The sequence below is a fragment of the Aulonocara sp. 'chitande type north' Nkhata Bay genome, linkage group LG5 (assembly GCF_057382095.1).
Source record: "Aulonocara sp. 'chitande type north' Nkhata Bay isolate Kocher_YH1m ecotype deep benthic linkage group LG5, A_spYH_male_GT1.1, whole genome shotgun sequence".
Taxonomy (NCBI): Eukaryota; Metazoa; Chordata; class Actinopteri; order Cichliformes; family Cichlidae; genus Aulonocara; species Aulonocara sp. 'chitande type north' Nkhata Bay.
The window spans coordinates 30,644,224-30,666,018 of record NC_141348.1 but is presented as its reverse complement, the minus strand read 5'-3'; the positions used below and the strand labels follow the sequence as shown (position 1 = coordinate 30,666,018).

The following is a 21,795-nucleotide window of genomic DNA, read 5'->3' as shown; positions in this document are numbered from 1 at the left end:
TATAAACCTGAGGCTACACACCGACAGAAATCCCTATCCTAACATATGATCTCTTTCTTTGTATTAACCTTTGAACACAAAGCCGAAAACACAAAGCAAAGATGAAACACAAAGCAAAGCGACTTCAAAACGGTCGTCATGGTGATGAACTGGTAGAAACGGAGGCTGGAGTCTGACTGCTCATGAGTTTGTTCACAGTTGAAGTTCAGGGTCTGGCTGCTGAGTTGGGGTCGGCATTCAGCTTTAACATCACTCTGGGTTCTTGGCTAACCCAGCGTTAGCATGCTGTCCGAGCAAGTGTTTGCAAAGAGCTGAAGTTGTGTTAACAGTATGATATAGTTGTTTCTGTCCTGGATGAAGTTTCCACTTTGCCATTGCACTCTCATCCTTTTGTGCAATAAAATATAAATAAAATGCCCATATCCACTCGGCAGACTGCTCCACTGTTTTCCTTCTCCAGCATATCAGCTGAAATCAGCTGATTGTAACTCAAGTGCAAGTGGAACAAATAGGCAAGCAGACTAACTAAAATGTGTTTTTTCAGTAAATTTGTTCCATTGTAAATTTGTCTTCTCACACAATTTTATTTAAAGGACTTTTACCTGCACTGTGGTGTAAAAATAACAATGAAAAAGGCTCAACTTAGAAGTAATTTTGAAAAGGTTTTTCCTTTAATTATTTATCTCAGGATAATGTTGGTGAAATTCCTGGAATGATTAGTACATCTATGAGTGACATTGAAAGTGTGTGATCATGTATAAGTTGTATAGTTTTAATGTTTTATTTAGGAACAGAATGGTGTGTATGTGTAAGTTTGGTGATGGAGTCTTTATTATGAATGAATGATGAATTTTTATGAATTATTATGTCTATTTTTTTATGTTTTAGGACAACAGATGGAAATTAGCCCTTGGCTATAATCTGGTATGTTTACATTCATGTAATTTTTTTTACATTTATGTTCATTAACGTACACTGTCCTAAATAAATAAATTAAATTAAATACTGAAGGAAAAACATAAACCAGCTTATTTTATGTTGTTGGTTGCATATAAATGAATACAAAGTTGTTCTCGCTGATCAGCTTTGTCCTGACGACACATTTTTATCCTCATGGGAATGATGTGTTTCAGGATTCCCCTCTCCGTGGAGCATGTGCGCTGAATGAGGAAGAAAATTAAGTTAATCGTGTCCTACGACCTTTACCATCACCTGTACGGGATTTGGTATTAACATGTTATGTCAAGTGAAGTGAAGTGCACAGACCTGCTCTGATTGTTCTGGTGACACTTTTTCTTCTTAGTTTGCCATCTTTGTTTTTATGAAATAGCTGAACTCAAACATTTGGAGCACTTGGTGATCTGTTCTGTTAGGAAGGGTTCACAATAAATGGTTTCATGTCACTAACAGTCCTGTTCGTGTTTAAAATAGAAACCCAAGAAGGCAAAATAACTTATTTGCATGGCTGTGCCTGGCTTCAAACCTATAGCTTGTTGTCTGATTATGAGGTCTGGGTGTTTTGGAGATGCTTCTCTGTCGAAGCTTTCATCTCATATTGACTTTTAAAGACTTTGTTTAACTGATTCTGAAGTCCTGTGTTTTGCCTGCTTGTGTTAAAACCCCGTTGAACATGATGACCATCACAGTCACTCTTCTGAGTAAGACTTTGTGGGGAAAGTAAAAGCCAAACAAGAAAAATCAATATTAAGATTTAAAAATAGGTAGATTTTCTGTCCGCTCTCATCACATTGGTTGTTATGATAACGATTATAAGGAAAAAGTGGATTTTTTTGTGGTGATTAAAAAAACAGATTCTGTCAAAAATTGAAAGTTACACAAGGACAACCCTACTGCAGGTGTGCTACTGTTAATTTGCACGAGGATCTGTTAAAGCTTGCATAACAGTCTGACTAAAAAAACAACAATCTTGCATGACACAAAGTCATCTAACGTGTTTTGGGATGTATAGCTGTTATTCCATACCAATCACTGCAGAACGTGGAAGGGAAATAGCCACACGCACATCTGAATTCGCTTCAATTTTAGCTCTAATGTGTTACAAAACATATAAAATCGTGCTTTGGGTTCTCAAACGTTAATTTCCAACCAATATTATATATGAATGTAGAAGGAAAAGTGGCCCACAAATGTACAATCTCAGAACGATTTTTTTTTTTTTTTTTTTTTTTTTACAAATGTATATCAAATAAATAGAAATAGAGGAAATGTGACTCCCTAATAATAAAAATATCTCAGAAACATCAGCTAGACATGAGACCTATCAGGTTATTAAACTGTCATTATGCAGTGCTCTGTTTCAAGGGCACCTGGTGCTCTTAGAGGGGGAAGAAACAGAGGAGTGGCCACTCTGTTTGCATTTCCAGGAAACTCAAACGCCACATGATGAAATCTGTTTTTTCGGAATAAAACAGTCTTAGCAGAAAAGTTAACGCGACGTCGCTTTAACAGCAGGGTAAACAACAAAAATACACAACCACGACTAAACTTTACCAGCTGTGAATGAAGTGTGGTGTAACGTATGGCAGCCATATTGGAGGAACTCCAGTGTGAGTCAGCCATGAAAGCTTATAGTCTTTTTAGACAGAAGTGTGTGAGAGGTGTGTCTCTTACTACTTTTATTTACTCTATATGTGTACATGGATTTGCTTTATCTTTATGTAATTAAAGTTTAGCTGATTCTGATGATTTTAATAAATCTGAATGCTCAGGGATTATATAACTGTTCCAGTGCTTTGTGGTGATGTTCAGCATGTTGGTTTTGCAGTCATCAGCTTCTTCACAAGCATCAGGGAAGTTCAAATTTTAGGTAAAACAGTCGTTAGGTCTTGTGAAACGGGAACACATCAAATGTGGATCCTGCAAACAGCTAAACATGGGAACAAAGGTTTTCTCATCAGTATGCGACATTTAAATGCTAGTTTTTCATGATACCATTGTTTAAAGAATTATAAGGATGCTTCTGACAGGACAGAGATCAAAGTATATTATATTTAACTAACAAAAATGAAAATAAAAACTAATTAACTTACTGAAACAATCATGTACGCTTACGAAACTGAAATAAAAAAAATTTCAAGGAAACATCTTTAGCTTTAGTTTAAGAAAATTATATAAGGTTATAGAAGAAGCTACCAATAACTCGGAAAAAGTGAAAACTGGAGTTAAACTGAGATTCTCTAAATAATAAACTTAAACAAGCAGATCCACACTGCAAAACGACTATAAATACTGTAAGATTTTTTTAAAAGTCAAAATTTATAATAATCCAGAAGCAGATCTAAATTTGGCCTTTTTTCTCTCTTTTTTATTTATACAGAGACAATGACTATGTTATGCTGTAATAATAAAATAAGAAATGTGTCTTTTCTTTATTTCTTTTCTGTTTTCTTGTGCATTTATTTCTTAGTTATACAGACACGAGGACTGGCGTTTGTTTTAACAATAACGAAAGAAAATCCAGTCCATCCTGTCGTCGTCTCTCTCCATCTCGCAATATAGACGATTTTTGCTTCGCTTTATGCTGACGACGTAGCAGCGTAAAGATGGCGGCGTTCAGGGGGTAAAGCCGGGGCAGCGTCTAGGAAAGAGGCGTGATTCTTATTGGTCGACGGGGGAGGGGCCATCTGCACTGTTACATTAAACGAGTGAACGTGCTGCACGACGCAGGAGTTTGAGGCTCGCGTTGAACACGTGCGGGGGGGAAAAGAGAAGGCGGCTATAAAAGAAGGGGGCAGAGCCGCGACATGACAGACTGAGAGAAGAGAAGAAGCAGCAGAAACAGAAGACAGACGTGAAACCCTCGTGTCTCCTGAAAGGCTCAAACAGCACGCGGGGGACACAGAGCCTCACCTCCGGCGCGAATCAGTGAGTAGCCCGAGGCCACCATCTTTCTTCTTTATCCATTCATTTAGGTGAGCATCCATTGTGGCGTGAGTCATTGTCCTGAGTTCGTGGAGCGGTTAGATGGTGAGGGCAGGCTCCTGTCAGCCGGAGCTGGGAGCTGTGAGTCACGTAGCTGACCGGCAGGGGAGGGGCGTGGGTGGTCACAACCGGACCGAGCGGGTGCAAGTGCAACGTGGGGAGAGACGTTTCTAGGGTTTTCCTTAAGAATGCAGAGCAGATAACATCTGTAGCGCTCATGCAGACGTGCTGCACAAAAAATGGATTTTTACTGGAAAAAAGTATTTGTTCCCTTTATCTGAGTGTCCGTCATAATCCTGGAAAAGTTTCATCATCCAAAAGTACTCTCAATGCTGAATCATGTACATTCACGTGGTACAGCATGCGTGGTTAACTTTAGATAAATACAGAATGATACGTTTATAGATTAATTTTTTAAAAGCACATTTGCTTCCTATACACAGCTATATATAAATACATATATATTAGTACAATTAAAAGTAGAAAATATTTCATTAAGTTTAATATATAAATTATTTTAGGGATACTAAAGATTATCACACCATAGCTAAACAGTATTTTTATAGGAAAAGTATATTTTTATAAGTTTACATTTTGTAACACAATAGCTGGTGAATGATTTGTTTTGGTTCTTTGGGTTTTGCACATAGTTTTATAGTTGTTAATGTCAATAACTGCTTCACTGTGCTGAAACAATAGAAACGGCTTTAGAATTCAGTTGCATGTTTATCTTGAGGTGGAGTCGGTGGGTGGTGGTTTTGCTAAAACAGTGATGGCTGAGAGTTCACAGGAAACTGACAGGAAGGTCAGAGGGCTGTCGGGACACCCAGTGCCAAAATCCCTAGAAGGAAACTGAGTAACACAGGGAAAAGAGTTTAGTTTATACAGACAGGTGACAAAATTAAAGAGGGCTTTAATTTATGCTCTGTCATAAAGGTACTGCTACTGTGATGTTCTCATATTGCACCTGGTTAAATTTGACAAACAGGTCAGTGTATGTACAGTAAATTCTGACTGCAGACAACCCCACTCTTGGATATTTTATGATAATGACACCAAATAGATTGTATCAGGCACACAGCACTGGCTGTCAGCACACAGAAATCCCACCCACCCATTGTTTTAGCCTTTTGTTCATGAGGGGGAGCTAGTCAGAAGACAGCTGGCTGAAAAGGATCAAGAAGTGTGAATACTTATGTGTTTAGTGTTTTAGTTTCCAATACTGCACAGGAACCGATTTGGTTCTCCCTACACTTTGCAGACTGCAGCAGGCGTCTAGGCAGACATAACTGAAATCTCATTAGCCGTCTGGCAGGTGCATATGGCGGATTAGCTGGCCAGATGCTGGAAGCTTTAAGGTAGACGTATGCACAGGTGCCATATTGAGCATTTCTCAAGTATTTTCCACAGGTAGAAACAGATTCATGTAGGGCGTTGCATAAAATCAAGGGGCTCAGATTGAGAGCCTGTATTAAAATAGCAGCAGCAGTTGGATAAGAGTTTAGATAAGCCTTTGCTATATTTGCAGCCTGATGAGTAGAGAATCTGATCCAGTGTCATAGAGATTCAAGCTTCACAGGGGCACAAAAGAGGAGAAACTCACCAACGCTTTGTTTTTTCCCCCCTGTTTTTGTAACTGCTTTGCTTGCACCATTCATCAGAAACGTAAAGCAAAGACGACTTTGCCTGACCGTTGTTTAAAATCAGAAATGGTGCCTCATTTTCACCCCCGAAGGGCCATCAGTTATTTAAAATATGTCTTTAAATAAGTGGGAGGTTTTCTGCTTTTTAAGTTAATGTTTCGATTTGCTGATTTGAGTCTTTTGCATGAGCAAAACATTTGATTATGTAATGGTGAGCAGCTGATTTAGGACAAGTCTTAACAGGAAGTTGCACCCTGTAGTTTCAAAATAATATGAGGGCTTTCATGGCTCCATATTGTTGTGGCTCTGCACACTGCACACACATACCTGCAGTTGACATAAGTCGAGACACAACTGCTGTGTCATTGTTATAGCTGTGTGGTTACTGAGTTAATTATATACGCCACCTGTGGCGGGACAAACTTTCCTTTGCAGTAAATGAGTCTTACTGCAAGTGTAACAAAAAATGCTTTAAAATAAGCTTACGCTCTGTGTTGAAAAGCCTGTTTGGCAGGTAGACATAGGGAGATAGAGGTAGTGATAAAACATATCTGGTTTACAGTATTTGAATATTTGTCGGTATCAGCTGACAAAAAAACATAAGTCTTACCGTAAAGGAAATACACAACCTGGAAGTGTAGTTGCTTCATTACTTTTTTAAGTATGCCTCTTCTCAGAGAAGGACTGAAAGTAAAACATCAAAACAGGTTCAACATTTAATTTTATTAAGGATTTCGATGACAGTAAAGGTGAATGGAAACCTCCTTTTGGGGGAAAATATAATAATTAAATCAAGGTGTAAAACCGAGGTCCCGTTTTAGGTTAAAAGCACTTCTTACTTGTAACACCACCACGTCTCCAGCTTCTTAAAGCAGTATTTGTAGTCTAACTTAGGACCTTTATGTCTCACTGGCCAATATTGCTTTGGCCAGTGCTTTGATACCAAACGACCTCTTATTACACCTGGAATGGGAATACCGAAATGAACTTGTATAACATGTAAGTCTGAAACATCCAATATAAAAATGGGTGTTTGGCACAATGACTAATGAAAAAAAAAAAAGACTATACTGTCAGGTATCACGGGTCATGAATGATGACTGCTATGACTGGTCAGTTGTGTTTTATCCAGTTGACGCAGTTAGAGTTTATGACTTTTATAACTGTAATATGACCCAGAGATCACTGCAGGTGTGCTGAAGTTAAGCAAACATGCACCGTACCTCATGGCAGACTCATTAGTTTTCTTTTTATATTTAGATTACAATTTAAATGAGTGTTTAATTTGAAAATAAGAGTAACTCTTTACTCTGATAAACTATAGTAATTTGGAAGTACCATACACAGAAGTTGGTACATCTCATTAAGTTTGCTTTTTTTTTTTTTTGAGATAACAACTTGGCATAACTGTTATATTTGGTACATTTAATGCTGTAGCTAAAGTCCTCTTTTTTGTAAGCATAAACACTGAAAATAAAGTGTTTAATGACGTCTGTGCTGCACATTAGTCACATTTCCCTGGAAAACACTTTTGGCATTTTGTGCCAAAGAAATTAAGGAAGCGTAATTATCCCCGCAGGTCAATCCCAGGGGGAAACACCGCTACTAGGCTTCATTTATTCATGGACTGTATGTGTGTGCAGCCCGCCTTCACTGGGCTCTCTGCCACCGTTTGGGCTGGATTATGTAACCCTCTATCTTTCTCGCAGCTACTTTTCTTTTTCACGCTGATTCTGGTTCAGTCAATCCTCTTTTTTTTCTTTGCCCCTTTTCAGTGCTTTGCTTATCTTGACCTTGTGTTTTTTGTTTTGAGTCATCCTCTTTTTCCCTCCATGTCCTGCAGTAACTTTCTTTTCCCCCGTGTAAGCATGACTTAGCAGATTATGTAAAGGGGCAGGTCTGTGCAAATGAGTAACATCATACCTTAGCTGACATCATGAGCTATATTACAGTTGTCTGTCTATCTGTCTAGAGTGTCTGCAAAGGGGTAAATGCATTACACTCTTGCACCACGCTTCATAATTTACTTATTGGGCATTCAGTTAAGTTTTAATGAGTTGGGTTAGAGACAAACAGAGTTTCTATGTGGAAAATGACTTGCTCCCATTTCCGTGATGAATAACTATATTTGCAAAGATTTCCTGGTCATTGCATCACAGGGGTGGGAAAAAGTAACTGCACACTGTTTTGGTACAAATAAAGGCACCGTTACACCAGCGGCACTCCTCTGTGGCTGCTGAAACTGCAGTTCATGCAAGGTGTTTGGTGCTTTTTTGTTGTTGTTTTTTGTTTATTTTAATGGAAAAAGCCTCCATCCTGTCACCAGTGCATTAAAGATTTGAAATATTTCTTAAAGATAGAAAACAGGGACCCTTTGAGTGAGACCTTTATTAGAGCTACTTGATGAGCAGTGAGCTCCTTCTAATGAGGATGTATTGGAGACCATTTCTTTTACCACCATCTTTTTTTTTTTTTTTTTTTCATTCATTCTGCTAATTTTGTTTAATTTTAGACTATATAGGCCTATATTTTGTGACCGGTGGAAAAGGGAGTTAAATTTGTCACTTTTTCTTGTGGAATAATTTTTCTAAACACTGAGATTCCAGCAGACTTGATGTTTATTTTAAACCACACTGAGAGGCATGTACCCAGTAAACACAGGGGCGATACGAAGTAAGACGTTCCTCCCTGAATATCAGTTCCTCGGTCGTTCATTTCTACGCTTCGTCCTCCTTGTCGTGGTCATGATAACAGCTGAAGGACACAAGATTTTCTCATTTAATGGAACTCCAAATATTTTTGTTTTTTACCTCCAAATATTTCCTTTTTTTTGTTTTTTCATGGTCACATTTTTGTGTCAGGCTGATCACAAAACACTCAGTTTGAGCCTTTCTCAGTGTCAGACCTGCAAGGCCAAAATAATCAACATCGTCTCATGCTGATAGTCTTTCCTGGAAGTCCTCAAAATAAATTATATCATTCGTTTGTTTGTATCACCTGAAACGGCCAGTCAGAGCTTTAATGAAACAACTTGTAATCGCCAAACTCACATTTTCCCTTTTTAATCGTGTGAGCTCCAGAGGTTGCCTCACTCGTCATGAATACAATCAGACTAAATGGCGCTTGGCTTGTGGTCCTTTAGTACATAAACTGTGCAAAAAATCCTCAGCAAGGTCTCCTTTCAGAAAAAAAAGAAAAAGTTGAAAGTGTGAATTGTTTCTTCATTTCAAACAGATTTTTATTTTAGCATTTGAGGCCTTTGGTTCCTTTAATAAATGAAGTTAGAAACAAAGCAAACACATTGATGCACATTAAAATGAGTGAAAGTGCTTAAAGATTAGCTTTGTGTTTAGAAAATTCCAAGCAAATAAAAGACTCTCCAAGGCCAAATTTGTTGATCTAATCCACAACAGTTAAACTTAACAGGGGAAAAGAGGCGCGCTGCATGTTGTGGGGGTAAAATATGATGTGAGTACAGGTCGTGTGCCCTCAGGCTTTTAAGCATCTTGTGATCGGAGTGAGTTATTACATTTGATTTAATGCCTTTTCACCCTGGGTTAATGTCTAAACTTACAGTGGATGTGTTTTAGTTGTAAAACTGATTCTCGCACTTGACCTACTGCTGTGTGTAACAGATCTAGTTCCTCTACAGCCGACCTTGATGTACTGAGTTGACCTTAATGTCTTGACTTGTTTGTAAACTCAGGAATAGTAAAGTACAGCTTCAAACTTGCAGGTTTGAAAAAAATTAAATCAGAGAGTAAACAAGGAAGAAATTAGCGTCTTCACATGAAGTCTCTCTAGAGACTGTCTTCCTGTGTGGTTTATGGTGTATGTGGCAGCGTCATATCTCTATCTACGCCATCTCGAGCTACGATGTCAAACTGAGGCTCTGCAGGGGAAGTGTGTGCATGTGTGTGTCACAGGTCACATGAAAATGAACTCGACTCACCATTGTTAATGCTGACTGGACTCAACAATCATTAACTGTGTTGAACTACTTTCTCAGTCTTGTATAAAAATGTCTTTTCTCCTCTTTGCAGTTGAAATGGACCTTCATGACAAAGAAATTCTCCCTGGAGACATCTTGCCTGTGGTGATCATTGGTAAGAAAACACACATGAAGAACTGCAGTTTTAATTGTTCGGTTACAAACCTCAAAGGAGCAGTCATTAGCTTTGTTTAGGTGTGTGCTCGATTAAGTTATTACAGCAGTTACTAATGAAGTTCACACCCTAAACATTAGCCAGTAGCTTTGAAATAAACCTGACAAACATTAAATTGGATCATTGTGATGGAGCTCAGAGGGAACTGCATGAGAAGAAATATACTTCTGAAAGTGAGTTGTGCCAGTTTTGCTTTGTCTGCATTTCTATGGTCTTTTGCATGACTGTGGGATTCCACTTTATAGCCTAATAGTTAGCCAAGGTATTAATTGGTTATAGGCTAAATATGGCTTAGATTTTAAGAGATGAACTCGCCAACAGCGGGAAGCAGATGTTGCACAAAAGTGAGGCAAACAATGCAATACTTTAAAAGAAACCCACTGTGGTTTTCCTCATTTTCAGTTATAAATGCAAACGCTGGCTTTCTTATGGGGTTTTTTTCTACTGTTGGTTCAGGTGAACACTCCTGCAGCATTACAGCTCACTAATGGAAAAGAAGAGCTTTACTGTCCATGAATCAGTGATGAATCCAGATTAATGATTCACAGAAAAAAAATCAGAGTGAATCCTCGCATCAGCAAAGGCTGTTGTGTTAAAAAAAAAAGGTTCAGTTGGATTACTTAGAGAGCTGAAAGTGGGATAACCTGACTGTGCAACTGTTGTACATGGTTTTGCTGAATCATTGGCCTCTTGTATGTGCTGTATCCAAACCCCCTGGATCATGCAGCACACTGACTTTAATGTCCCCCTTTCATTGACAGGTTTTGTTTTTGTTTTTTGCAATGTTTCTGTTGGAAGTTAAATTGAGTTATTCAAATTTTCTTTTTCTTTTTTTTTCTGATCTGTGTTCAGCTGTGCGGTAAAATTGGTAATAACCAAACTGCATTTTTTCTGAATGTATAACCAATCACCACCTTACCTCTCATTTATTTTCAGGTAATGGCCCCTCAGGCATCTGCCTGTCCTACCTGTTATCAGGTTACACCCCTTACCTGTCACCTGAGGCATCACATCCAAATCCCCTGCTGCACAGCAAGCTGGCAGAGCAGCCTCACCTGTCGCTGCTGGAGCAGGTAAACGTCTTTCTTTTCTCGGTGAAGTTGTGAAGTTGCATTAGTGCAGTGTGAACAGAGCCTCACAGATGCTCCCTTTGTAGGACTTGGAGTACCTGTGCGAGGGGCTGGAAGGGCGGTCGTCCAACCCCGTAGCGGTGCTCTTTGATTCATTGTTGCTGCCAGACAGCGACTTCGGATTCGACCACACCTCTCCGCTGGAATGGCGATACGAGCCAGAGCGTGCCATTCCCCACCTGGTGCTGGGGAAGGGACCACCTGGAGGAGCCTGGCATGTAAGTTACAGAATAGGTTTTAAAGGCTAACCCATTCTGTTTTGTGTAAGCAGAAGGATAAACAGTCGTCTGTTTAGTCCTTATCATCATAAAATGTTATTTTATAAGATGGCCTGAATTCGATCGTAAAGTAGATATGGTTAGCAAACACATAAAAAAAATGTTTTGCCAGCTGCTTATTTACACACAGAAGTTGATGTGCACGCGATAGAAGGCAAACAGGATTTGAATAACAAAAGTGTTAACAATGTGTGTGCTGTGTGCAGGCAATGGAGGGCTCCATGCTGACGCTGAGCCTGGCTAACTGGATGGAGCTTCCCGGGCTGAAGCTGAAGGACTGGATGAGAGACAAACGCAGGTCTGCTCATAATAAAACCGCCACTTTGTGTACAGAGCGTGTACGACGTGTTGTTTAAACACTCAACAGGGTTCATGAAGTTTTCAACCGTAATAAAGCTCCTGGCAGAGAGGCTTGTGTACAAAAAGATGTCTCCACAGTGGACAAATACTATCTGATTACCTTTATTAATAACAAATCTTGACCACCCGGGCTTATGTTTACGAGCTGAGAACCTAAAGCTAAATGGGGTTTGAGTTTCAATGATGGAGCTGCTCTTGTAGTTAGCTTATACTTGGATTTAATCCCCACAGCCCTGATTATTAAGACTAGACTCAAGCTGTCATTGCAGTGAGGCTGCTAAGAACAAGAATGACTTTTAGGAGATGTATTGGTCATATAAATGAAAATAAATTGATAATGTAATGAAAATTTATGAAATTAAGACTTGGAGGCCTAAATTAATAAGTTTTTTACCACAAAGAAAATACAGTTACAGTACTCTTCTGAGTAAGCTGAGCAGAGAAATAAAAGAACAAAGCCATTGATCTTCATGCGTCACACTCTTTAATTTGTTTTTCAAATGACTCAGCCCAGCTGGACCCACTTGATTTACATAAAATAGCAATTTGTGACCATAGCAGCAGAACAGTGGTCTTTAATTTCTGTGCGCCACACTCAGACTTGTGTTTCAATATCGCCCCAACAACTCTTTCATTTACAGATTTTTTTTTTTTAATCAAAACTTCGTTAGTAAATATCTTCTTTCTGATCCCTAATACTCGTCTTCATGTCCTGTGTCTGTAAACAAATACGTGTTTAACCTGTATCCAAATGTATTTTCGTGTTTCTTTCACAACAGAAATGTGCGAAATGACCGTGCTACACCAGCAGAGATCGCCTCCTACTACCAGCACTACGTTTCCCAGATGTCCCTGGAGCAGAACTTTGCCTGTGGGACTTTAGCCACCTCTGTGACCAGGCAGCCTATCAGCCAGGAGGGGTCGCCGCCCTGCTGGAGAGTGACAGGACTGCAGCGGAGAGAGGGGGAAGAGCTTGGAGGTACAGTGAATGAAACTCTCTTGATCACTGTTAAGATTTGTTGTGTTATAAAGTGTTAAAGCACATTGCCAGCTGAATATTAGGATTCTAGGACCGCACTAAAGTAGTTTTGCTTGATTCACTGCTCAAAATCATATTAATATGGACTTCATGCAGCCTCTCAGTAAAGCCGATTTTCACCTATTGATTCTTCTCTCCTACTTTTAGATGGTTCCACGCTTTCAGAGGAGGTACCTTTCTCCGTGTTAGCACGCAATGTGGTGTTGGCGACGGGCACGCATGACATCCCGGCCAGACTCGGTGCACAGGGCGAGTCCCTGCCCTTCGTGTGCCACTCATTCTGGGATCTAGAGGCAGCCATCGCTCGCGGTGAGCTCGACCAGTCGTCAGACCCAGTTCTGGTGGTGGGGGCAGGACTTACGGCAGCCGACGCAGTACTTGCCACCCACCATCTCAACACCCCTGTCTACCACGCCTTCAGACGCTCAGTCAACGACCCAGAGCTCATCTTCAACCAGCTGCCTAAACTGCTCTACCCAGAATACCACAAGGTGAGGAGAGCAGAGCCACTCAATTTCCTGACTGATCGTCATGGCAGCTGAACCGGGTCGTCTAGGATTTTAATCGCCTAACCTCTGTTCTGTACTTTGTCCTCCAGGTTCACCAGATGATGACTCAACAGCATCAACGCAATAATTCACAACAGGACCATACGCAGAATCTTCATCGTTCCAACCCTTCTTCTTCTTCCTCCTCTCTCCCCCGGTACCCGGGTTACCTGAGCTTCCCGCGCCACAGGGTTGTCGAGTTCAGACCTGACCGAAAGTGCGTTCTAGAGTCAGACGCTGGCGAGCGGACGGTGGTTCAGGTCTCTAAGGCTCTGGTTCTGATTGGCGCCCACCCCAATCTTTCCTTTCTAGACAATAACGGGCGCTCGCTTGGCATGAACCCTGAGGAGCCCATCTCATGCCGGAGGAACCCAATTGAGGTGGACCCGTTTACAAACAGGGTGATTGCTGCGAACGGGCCAGGCATGTACGCCATGGGGCCGCTTGTAGGAGAGAACTTTGTCAGATTCCTAAAAGGAGGAGCGCTGGCTATCGCGAGTGACCTCACCAAGAGACAGAAGGAAGAGGCAGAAAAAGGAGAAGGCGAGCTAAGCATAGACAGACTAATGGACAGATGTGTGGACAGACAGACTCGGGCAGATCCAGAGGTTTGCCTTGTGGATGTGTAGCAGATTTTTATTTATTTTTTTAAACTGAAGAAAACCAACCAATCACCACAAATCTGTGATGTCACAGAGGAATCCACACTCAAACGCCATAGGTCAGGTCATTGTCGCCCATTAGTTGCCTATGAAACGGGCAGCAAGTGAGCTCTGACTGCACTCGCACTGGTTTGAAGACTTCTGATTTTCTTAGGTAAAGAAAAGCCTCCAGATGTGAGGCAGTTAGAACAGCTGCACTGTTTCCACCAGAGTCAGATGGCATTTGTAAGTAGGCGAGATAGAGAGATGAGTCAAAGGATGCAGTGGAGGACAGACAAGGGGTCTGTTTGTGTTGTCCCCATCAAATTGTATAGGTAGATATCACTACGTCAACATAAATTTTATTTATAAATAAAAAATTTTTTTACATTTAGTTAAAAAAGAGGAACCAGTCAAATGTTTTCCTATCACCACCTAGTGGTCAAATCATGCAAATGATCTCCAATCGCTCCTTTAAATTAGACCCATTCTATTAATTTCATCTCAATAGTCATTTTTGGATTTATTTGTATATGCTCTTATTACATGAAATGCCCGTTTCAGGACACCTGCCGGCCAGATACTAGGAGCATAATTCCATATTCAGGTTTACACCTTACCTTGATTATTTTGTTTTAGTAATTGTAATTCAGTATAAGCACCAATGTACCCTGCGGCAGAATAACCAGTCATTACCTTTGCATGTCTGCGAGGACACAAACTGACGTGAAGAAGCAGAAAGTCAGACTTGAGCAAGGCAGAGAGTTTATTAAAGACTGACTGGGGACAAACTTGAGTGACGTGGTCCTGACAGCTCGAGTTTCTGGACACTCTGAGAGCCTTATTCACTACAGTAACCACCTGATTAAACTTTAATCAGCCAGCAGCACCATATGTGACCAAACCGACACGTGTCGTCTCATCCTCAGCCTTTTCTACAGTGAGGATAATGAACATGTTTCCATAGCTAATAATTTATTCTGTTATTGCCACTGTCCTATTTAATTTTGTAACACTAACAATATTGTTTGTATATTGAGTTTTGCTGTTTTCTGAACCCGCCAACCTCTCGTTTTTCTATGTAAAGCTGTAACTGTACCCATCTGTGTATCTTTTTACATCCTAAAGTATAAAAATATTTTCTACTTTATACAAAAACAGAACAACTCAGAATATTTTTGTAATTTCTGTCGGTGATGACATTTAATCTGAAGCTTTGACAACATTCGATTTTGGCTTCACTGTGAGTGAGAACTATTTTAAGCCCTATTTGTATTGAAGTAGTACAACAGTGAATGTCATTTACACATTAATCTACCAACATGTGGATTTCTTCAGTGCACTTTAAAATGTTTTCACCACACAAAGTCTGATTTGCTTAATCAGGATGCAACAGCTCACCTGTGCATTTTTGTTAATACATTTTTTTTTCTAAAGACTTTTTTTTTCTTTTCAGTATTACTTCCACTGCAAATAAGGTTTAATGTAATGAGATTGTAGTTTATGTATATATAGATGGCCGGTAGTTTCCATGTCTTCCTCACATTGACTGTTCAAAAGAAATTTTCCATGCATCAAAAAGCTAACTATATGCAGTAAAGATGTTTTGGTTTTTTTTGTTTTGTTTTTTTATACTAATATTTGTTGAAGCTGTAAATTTCTTAAATTTATTTAACCCTCCGAGTTCATCTTTGGCAATCACAAGTACCTGAAACACTGTTTTCAGGCCTTGCTATCTGAATGTAAATTTTGGTTTTGCACATTGTGATTAGCTTGGTACCAAGCGAGGCTCCAAACCAACACACATTCTAAAAAGCATACAGGCTCTGTTTCCCAGACAAGGATAAAGTCTGGTCTCAAAGAAAAAACTTTACAGAGGAATTATTCTTGGAATTGTTCCATTTGTTTAGGATCAGGATTAATTAATGTCTGTAAAGTGGTGGGTGGGTTAGACCTCACGGGGTTATCCAGGAAAGAAAGCTTTTGAAATTCAGAATATATTTTACAGGAGTGTTCTTAGCGTGTCAAGATCCACATAACCATTGGCCCTGCACAGGCTGCGTATATTTTCCTATTGGCTGTGCGCTAACCTTACTCCCTCAGACAGATGCATGTCGAGGCTAAACAGCTGTCTGCAAACACTGAGGAGTCCACCTGCAGAAAAGCTAAAATACTAAAGAAAGAATAAAACATTTACCATCGACTTAAAGAGCTCGGATTTTTTTTTTTAGTTTGATGCACTGTACAGACAGCCTGATTTAAACTTGTCACTTAACATGTAAAAAAAAAATGCCACAAATATGCAATTCAACTTCAGATTGAAAGTAGTAAAGAGGAAATCGTGTTTCTTCTTTAGGTGACTATGTTTAGCTGCAAACTGACTGGCACTGATTTTGTTTTCATGGGTTATAAAATAACGCCTGTTATACCATCGCTGTAGTCTTTTGCATTTAGATTGAGCTTCTTATTAGTATATGTACTAACATTTCTTTAAAAAAAAAAACAAAACTAGAGTTTCTTTGCTAAGCGCTTAAAATTTAAACAAGAAATGACAAAACCAGAGTTAGTGGTGCAATATTGTAGTTTAAATGGTACAAAGATTTCTGGATCCAGATAACATCTTTTATCAATAAATTAAATTACTATATATATATTTAAGTTCATAAGTTTACAGAGCACAACGTAACATCTATACATCTGTGCGTTTACGACTGCTTCTGAAAAGTTGCGAAGAGATGATAAGTTTGATTTTTTTTTAATGCAAAAACTTAATTTGGTGTTGTGTATTTGGTCAGTTTACTAATGTATTTATTGGCTAAATATTTCTACAGACAGAGTTGGTGTTGTCACCATCAATTAGGTATTTTTGACTTGTATACTGAACTGTGATCTATATGAGCCAGCAGTGCCTTAAGACTCATTATTCATGGCTTAGTATTTTGTTTCATAGCAGAGTAAAAACATCTGAATGTCTCTTTTCTAATGCAGTAAAATCACATGGTTGTCTTTAGATGTTATTTTTAAATCACAAAATTGTGTGATTTATAGATCGATAACTTTCATCTGTGTAAAACTTCAATTTTTTTCCACATTGTATTTGTGCCATGGTTTTTATTAAACAGCAGATTTTATGAAAATGTGTTTGTCCCGCTCTTTGGACCTTCCTTGCTTTTTTGTCTTTTTAAACTTGGAAAAAATACATATCTGCAAATAATTTCGCATCAGATCTTTATGATTATGCATACAAATTATTGTCATTTCACTGCAACAGTAGTTCATTACATCTTACATTTTATCACAGATGGCAAAAGTACAGACTTCCTTTACTTTAGTACAAGTACCTGTGTTTATAAATACTCTAGTAACAGCTGAAATACTGTAGCAGCTGTTTTTCTCAAGTAAAAGTGAAATACAGGCTCTGAAATGTACTCGCAGGAAAGAAAAAAGTACTTCTTTGAAGGACAATTCTGCTAACCATTCTTGTAAAAGATAACTGAACCATGCACTATATTAATATAATATAAAACAATATTAGTACATGAGGACGCAAATGCTACTCCAGTCTAAATTCTAATTCTCATGAAAGCTTGAATCTGTTATGTAGGACACATGAAGTGAAAGAGAGTTTTAAAAAATAACAATTTTCTGTTCCTTACATTGTAGATGGTGAATTCACCTCCACACCTAAACAGGAAAATTAGTACAATCGGGAGTTACAGTGGGATTTAGCAGGTAATGATCGAAACAGTTTAGTTGCTCAGCACACGGAAAACAATCACAACTCACAGTAATTTTCTACTGTGAGCTTTGGTAGATTTTCTTAGTGTACATGCAGCGATCAGCTGACCTGCTGTCTTGACTGACGTCCATCCCCTACACTGTTTACACTATCTTTATGCTAGACAGTATACAGTTGGTATAGAGATGAAATTTAGCTAATTAGTCCAAGCATCGTCAACCTAAATGCAATTTGCTACACTTGATGTAACCTAAATCTAAATGAAACCATGAGCACCACAACCACCTTGCATCAGTCCAACACAGTGCTTTACTGTGAATTCGCCACAGTACTGCAAACTAACCTGTTTATTTTGGACAAAACTACCCAGTATTTGAATAAACTAAGTTTGTATAGCTTTGTTTATTTTGCTGGAGATTTCACAAAATGAAAATACATAATTTATCATAACACATATAAAATCCAATAAGTAATTAAAATTATGACATTACATGTAAAATTTAAATCTACAGTTTATCATGTGTCACTGATAAAATTAAAAAGTTGTCAGAAAAATAAAAACTAAGATAAAGTACAGATACCTAAAAATTCTACTTTTAGAGACATATGATGCCACTTCACACTGACTCAAGTCTCAAGTTAGTTTTTTTTTAAGTTGAAGATGCTACAAAATTAAAGAGTCTTGAAAGTGTGTTGTTAGCTGTTTGCTCAAACTCTCAATATGATTGCACTGGCAAGCACAGCAACATGAAAAGGCCTGAGGACAACTGCAGAAGATGATCACATAATTTTTTCCATGGTTAAGAAAAACAAACTTCACAATCTATAAATACCTTCATGAATGTAGAGGAGGGTTTACATCAAGGCGCAAACCACTGGTTACACTCAAGAAGAAGAAGGCCGGAAATGTAAAAGAGATTGCGCAGTTGCGGAAAAGCAGTTATAGACTTCTGACAGTCACTGACAACAAGAGCTGTTTCAAAAGCAGCCCATGTTCAAGGCGTTGGTTTGTCTAATTATATTTTGAGCTTGTGAAATGGGGGTCTTTGTATAAAAATCTATGTAATTCCTACACAAAGACTTTTTTTCATTAACTTCATTGAGTTAAATTTGAAAATCTGGACTTCAATCACATACTGATTGAAAAAAAAAATTTCGTGGTGCACAGAGGCAAAAAAAAAAATCATGATACATTATATGAACTCATCTTGGTGGATAGAGGCTAAAATAATCCACGGAAGATGATGCTGTCTCTTTAACTGATATCTTCAATACTATAAACAAATTTAAAGTGATGTAGCACCTCTGACGTATGAGCGCGCTCCACGTGTTTCCTGACTTACGTTACTAAAAAGAGGAAGCAGATCTTTTTCAACTGAGGGGAAACTTCAAACTGTAAAAAAAAATTCAATATTATTCACCAGAAGACAAAACCCACAGAAGGAGAAGAGATTTGGGATTACTTCACCTCGTTTACGTGAGTTTTTAGAGCCCTAAAAATGTGGAAGTACCTTCTATAGATTAGTAAGTTTCTAACTTCCTGTTTGTGTGGTTTGTTAACAGCGTCAGTCACAGATAAAATGTCGTCTGGAATCCAAGAAGAGCTGTCCTGCCCCGTTTGTCGAGACATATTCAGAGACCCTGTTGTTCTGTCGTGCAGCCACAGCTTTTGTAGAAACTGCCTGAAAAGATGGTGGAGAAAGAAAGAAATACGCCAGTGTCCTGTTTGTAAGAGTGCATCTAAAAAGAAAAACCCACCCTGTAACTTGGTGTTAAAGAACCTGTGTGAGAACTTCTTGCTGGAGACAAATCAGAGTTCTTCAGCAGAGTCCGAGTCGCTCTGCGGTCTGCACTCGGAGAAACTCAAACTCTTCTGTCTGGACCATCAGGAGCCAGCGTGTCTCATCTGCAGAGACTCAAAAACTCACAGCAACCACAGATTCAGACCCATCGATGAGGCTGCGCAGGATCACAGAAAGGAGCTCCAGATCTCACTGAAACCCTTACAGGACAAACTGAAGGCCTTTGAACGAGTTAAAGGAAACTTTGTTCAAACAGCAGAACACATTAAGGTTCAGGCCTTTCACGCAAAGAGGCAGATCAAGGAGCAGTTTAAGAAGCTTCACCAGTTTCTGCAAGAGGAAGAGGAGGCCAGGATCACTGCTCTGAGAGAGGAAGAGGAGGAGAAGAGTGCGAGTATGAGTGAAATGATTGCAGCTCTGAGCAGAGAGATAGCAAGTCTCTCAGAAACAATCAGAGCCACAGAGGAGGAGCTGAGAGCACGAGACATTGCTTTCCTGCAGAACTACAAGGCTGCAGTGAGCAGAGTCCAGCAGTGCCCCCAGCTGGATGATCCACAGCTGGTGTCAGGAGCTCTGATAGATGTGGCCAAACACCTGGGCAACCTGACCTACAACGTCTGGAACAAGATGAAGAAAATGGTCTCCTACTCCCCTGTGATCCTGGATCCAAACACAGCTGAATCACACCTCTCCATATCTGAAGATCTGACCAGTGTGAGCCTTGGAGAGAGGCAGCAGCTTCCTGACAATCCAGAGAGGTTTGATGGCTATCCGATCGTCCTGGGCTCAGAGTGTTTCGACTCAGGGACTCACAGCTGGGATGTTGAAGTTGGAGACAGTCCAAACTGGCTAGTTGGTGTGGCTGAAGAATCAACTAAAAGAAAGGGACAAACAGACTTTAAGTGTCGATTGTGGGCTGTGTGGTTCAGTAAGGGTAGTTATTTCATACGTTCCCCACTAGATTCGTCCTCCTTTCATCCAAAGAAAAAGCTCCAGAGGATCCGAGTTTGCCTGGACTGGAAAAGCGGGAAGCTGTCATTCTCTGATCCTGACATCAACATTTACACCTTCACACACACTTTCACTCAGAAACTTTTTCCATTTGTTTACACCAAGAACGAACTGCCATTGAAGATATTACCACGAGTGTCTCATGACAGTGCAGACTCTGATAGTGAAGGAGATCACGATCAAGGTGGTGAAACAGTTAATGGCATTCTTGATGACGACGATGATGTTATTCATGATGTTGATGATGATGATGATGATGATGATGACTGACACTATAGCCACATACCAATGTTTTCCCTTCAAGTGTAAAAAAAACCCTAAAACCTATAAAATACTAGGTTGGTTGCAAACTGCAAAAACTGCGCAAAGCAGTTCTTTCCTGCTAATTAAAGCTGATAAACAACAAACTAAAAAGAAATACTAGCTCAACAAAATTGGACCATAAAATCCATAAAACAAATGATATTTTGTTCTGCACTGAAAATGATCTGATAGCTAATTCTATTAAAATGCTAAAAAGGCACTAAGAGCACAGAGTAGTTAGGTCCAGTTCAATTAGTCAAGCACAGAGGGATTGGCTGCAGCTGTCAGTGAAAGTGGCCACAGCGATAAAGAAAGGTAAGTACAACAGAATAAAAAGGAACACAGGATTACACAGCCCTATTTTATGGTGCATACACAAACTTGTATAACACCTTAGTGTCATACAGAGACAGATCACTTAGACACTATAAGTACAAACAAAAGGTTGTATTATGAGGTTGTGACTGTCAAAAACACTGGCTGCAACACATGAAGTAGACTATTTTTTATCAAACTAACAATATTTGCAGCTGTTTGTTATCTTCTAAACGGTAAATATATTTCATTTTGAATTCATTTTTTCTCTGGTTACTCTGTTGCATTTTAACTGAGTATTGAGAAGAGCTTTTGTCTGGTAGAAGGTAAATGATTGAACTGATTTGCAGTAATTCTCATCGACCACTAGGTGGAGACAAACACAAAGTGAACTTAAAGAGGTGAACACGGATAAATCAGTGGACCCTTTGACCCAAAGGAACACTGAACCCCTTTGATGAAGCAGGTTTGACTCGGTGTAAACAATTCAGTGTTGTACATTTGGCCTCAGAGTTTTTGAAGATGTAAATGTTTCAAATGTCAAAAAATGATCTTTTTTAGCTCTTAAGGTAAAACCCCCAAATTCAACATTTAGTTGAAATGTGTAAATAAATCCATACAGACTTTCAAAGTACAAAGTAATCTTGTCTGATAATATTACATTTGGGGCTGCAACAGAAAATAAAACTGTCTTTTATTCAAAAAGCTGAAAGTATGAATCATGTTCACATGATGAGTCCCTAAAAGACTAAATATGCAACAAATCTCTTTTATTAAAAAATGACCTCACAGCTGAATAATTAAAACATTTTTGTTGGTTTTTCTTCTTTTTTCTTGTTTTAATACTCATTTTGTTACTCTGATTGTTACAAGTATTT

The 21,795-nt window shown here is 39.1% G+C and overlaps 2 protein-coding genes across 2 annotated transcripts; both read left to right on the top strand.

The window, feature by feature from the left end:
• Window positions 1-3,724: 3,724 nt before the first annotated feature.
• Window positions 3,725-16,878, top strand: osgn1 (oxidative stress induced growth inhibitor 1). Its single transcript, XM_086292989.1, has 8 exons — window positions 3,725-3,885; window positions 9,629-9,691; window positions 10,688-10,824; window positions 10,908-11,099; window positions 11,366-11,457; window positions 12,299-12,498; window positions 12,706-13,049; window positions 13,157-16,878. The coding sequence occupies exons 2-8, from the start codon at window positions 9,634-9,636 to the stop codon at window positions 13,733-13,735; spliced, it is 1,602 nt and encodes a 533-aa protein (XP_086149115.1). The 5' UTR covers window positions 3,725-3,885; window positions 9,629-9,633; the 3' UTR covers window positions 13,736-16,878.
• Window positions 16,879-18,851: 1,973 nt separating this feature from the next.
• On the top strand, window positions 18,852-21,672 carry LOC147330974 (zinc-binding protein A33-like). The gene is made up of 2 exons (XM_086292991.1): window positions 18,852-18,963; window positions 19,050-21,672. Exon 2 carries the CDS (start codon window positions 19,067-19,069, stop codon window positions 20,567-20,569), a length of 1,503 nt encoding a protein of 500 aa, XP_086149117.1. The 5' UTR covers window positions 18,852-18,963; window positions 19,050-19,066; the 3' UTR covers window positions 20,570-21,672.
• The last annotated feature ends 123 nt before the right edge of the window (window positions 21,673-21,795 follow it).

Coding starts and splice junctions, on each gene's coding strand:
- osgn1 (XM_086292989.1), top strand. CDS start 9,634: ATGGACCTTCATGACAAAGAAATTCTCCCTGGAGACATCTTGCCTGTG. Junction 9,692..10,687: donor CTTGCCTGTGGTGATCATTG/GTAAGAAAACAC, acceptor ATTTATTTTCAG/GTAATGGCCCCTCAGGCATC. Junction 12,499..12,705: donor AGAGGGGGAAGAGCTTGGAG/GTACAGTGAATG, acceptor TCCTACTTTTAG/ATGGTTCCACGCTTTCAGAG.
- LOC147330974 (XM_086292991.1), top strand. CDS start 19,067: ATGTCGTCTGGAATCCAAGAAGAGCTGTCCTGCCCCGTTTGTCGAGAC.